The 1,759-nt window shown below is 52.2% G+C and overlaps 1 protein-coding gene across 1 annotated transcript in view; it reads left to right on the top strand.

The window, feature by feature from the left end:
- Positions 1–1,759, top strand: part of LOC106818647 — a 30,955-nt gene that overhangs the window by 22,173 nt on the left and 7,023 nt on the right. The window contains exon 3 of the mRNA XM_014823337.1: positions 1,341–1,625. Coding sequence (XP_014678823.1) covers positions 1,341–1,625 — 285 coding nt within the window. The remainder of the gene's footprint in view (positions 1–1,340; positions 1,626–1,759) is intronic.

The raw sequence follows: 1,759 nt of genomic DNA, 5'->3' as shown, positions 1-1,759 counted from the left end.
GTGTGTGTGTGTGTGTGTGTGTGTGTGTGTGTGTGTGTGTGTGTGTGTGTGTGTGTGTGTGTGCGTGCGTGTGTGTGCGCGCGCGCGCGCGCGTGTGTGTGTGTGTGTGTGTGTGTGTTTGTGTGTGTGTTCGTTTAAGCGTCGGTGTGCCTGTTTGTGATCAAAATCAACATCAACATCAACATCAACATCAACATCAACATCAACATCAACATCAACATCAACAACAACATCAACATCAACATCAACATCAACATCATCATCATAAACAATATCATCAGCAACAACATTGATCATCATCATCATCATCATCATCATCACCATTGTCGTCGGCGACGGTGTCATTTAGTCATCCAGCGGCTAGTGAACTATAACGATGTGCATCGTTGTAAGCGGCCGGTGTGCGTGTGTATAGCTCTAGTAGCCCACCTATAGCTCTAGTGTGTAAAGCTCTAGTAGCCCCCTGTGTGGCAAGTGTGGCAACAAGGGCTGTAGTACTAGAGCTAAGGCGTGTGTTGCACTAGTACTACAGCCCAGCTGGTTGCCACAGGGCAACACAGTGTAACAACAAGGGCACTAGAACTACTGTGTGTGTCGTACTGCTTCGCCGGCGGCAGTCGTGAGAAGAGCGACCGATATCGGACATCGTTGAGCCATCGTTACATCATAACGTGAGACTGCTATATAAGCCGGCGATGCTTCCGTGTGTAGAAAAACAGATCCGGGCGCCGGAGAGGCCCGCCCTGAGAGCACACACGATAATCGGGATATTTGGTTTCCATTTTCTCGCCACGTGTTCGTTGTTGTCTGTTGAATTGTGATGCGCTTCGTTAAATTTGCCGTACCATTCACTGTGGTGGCGGGTGGTTTTTTAAACTAGACTATTATAGGTATTGACAATGGTATTGTCAATGAACTATAGGCGCTCTCTCTCCCTCTTCCTCGCTCCCGCTATTCCCCCTCTCTCTGCATTCTTTGTCCATCGTTCTTTTGCCATCTCTCTTCCACTTCTAGCTAGGCATTATATCACTATATTTCCTTTCTCTATGATGTGTCTACCGACATAGACACTGTCTCTCTCTCCCCCTCTCCCCTCTCCCTCTCCCTTTCCCTCTCTTTCTCTCCCCCTCCTCTAGCTACGCACCATCTCACCGCGTTTCTGCTATCTCTGCAGTTCCTGCCGACGGACACCCTGTTTAACTCTCTCTCCCCATCTCCCGCTCTCCTCTCTCCCTCCGCATCTCGCGCGCTTTCTCTCTCCCTCTCTTTCTCTCTCTATCTCTCTCTCTTCTCTAGCTGCGCACCATCTCACCGTGTTTCTCCCGTCTCTCTCTCTGCAGTGCCTACCGACGGAGACGCTCTTCGACATTGCCGCCAACGTGTCTGACATTGACGCCGGACTCGACGAGTCGCAGTTTCACCGAGTCTCCGTCGTCATGTTCTACGCCGCTCTCTACCCGGAGCGCGTCTGCCGGGCCCCGTCGCTCGACTACCTCGACTATCGCGTCGGCATGTTGAGCGCCCACAGGGAACCGACGCAGCAGGCGGACACGTTCAGCGTGCAGCAGCTGAGAGAGATCCTGCGCCAGATTAACGCCACCTACACGGCGACACGCAGTCATGGGGTGAGTGTTGTTTGTGGCGCATGCACGCACGCACGCACGCACGCACGCACGCACACACACATACACACACACACACACACACACACACACACACACACACACACACACACTCTCTCTCTCTCTCTCTCTCTCTC

This window comes from Priapulus caudatus, unplaced genomic scaffold, assembly GCF_000485595.1.
Source record: "Priapulus caudatus unplaced genomic scaffold, Priapulus_caudatus-5.0.1 Scaffold37, whole genome shotgun sequence".
Taxonomy (NCBI): domain Eukaryota; kingdom Metazoa; phylum Priapulida; class Priapulimorpha; order Priapulimorphida; family Priapulidae; genus Priapulus; species Priapulus caudatus.
This window is presented reverse-complemented; position numbering and strand designations above follow the sequence as displayed.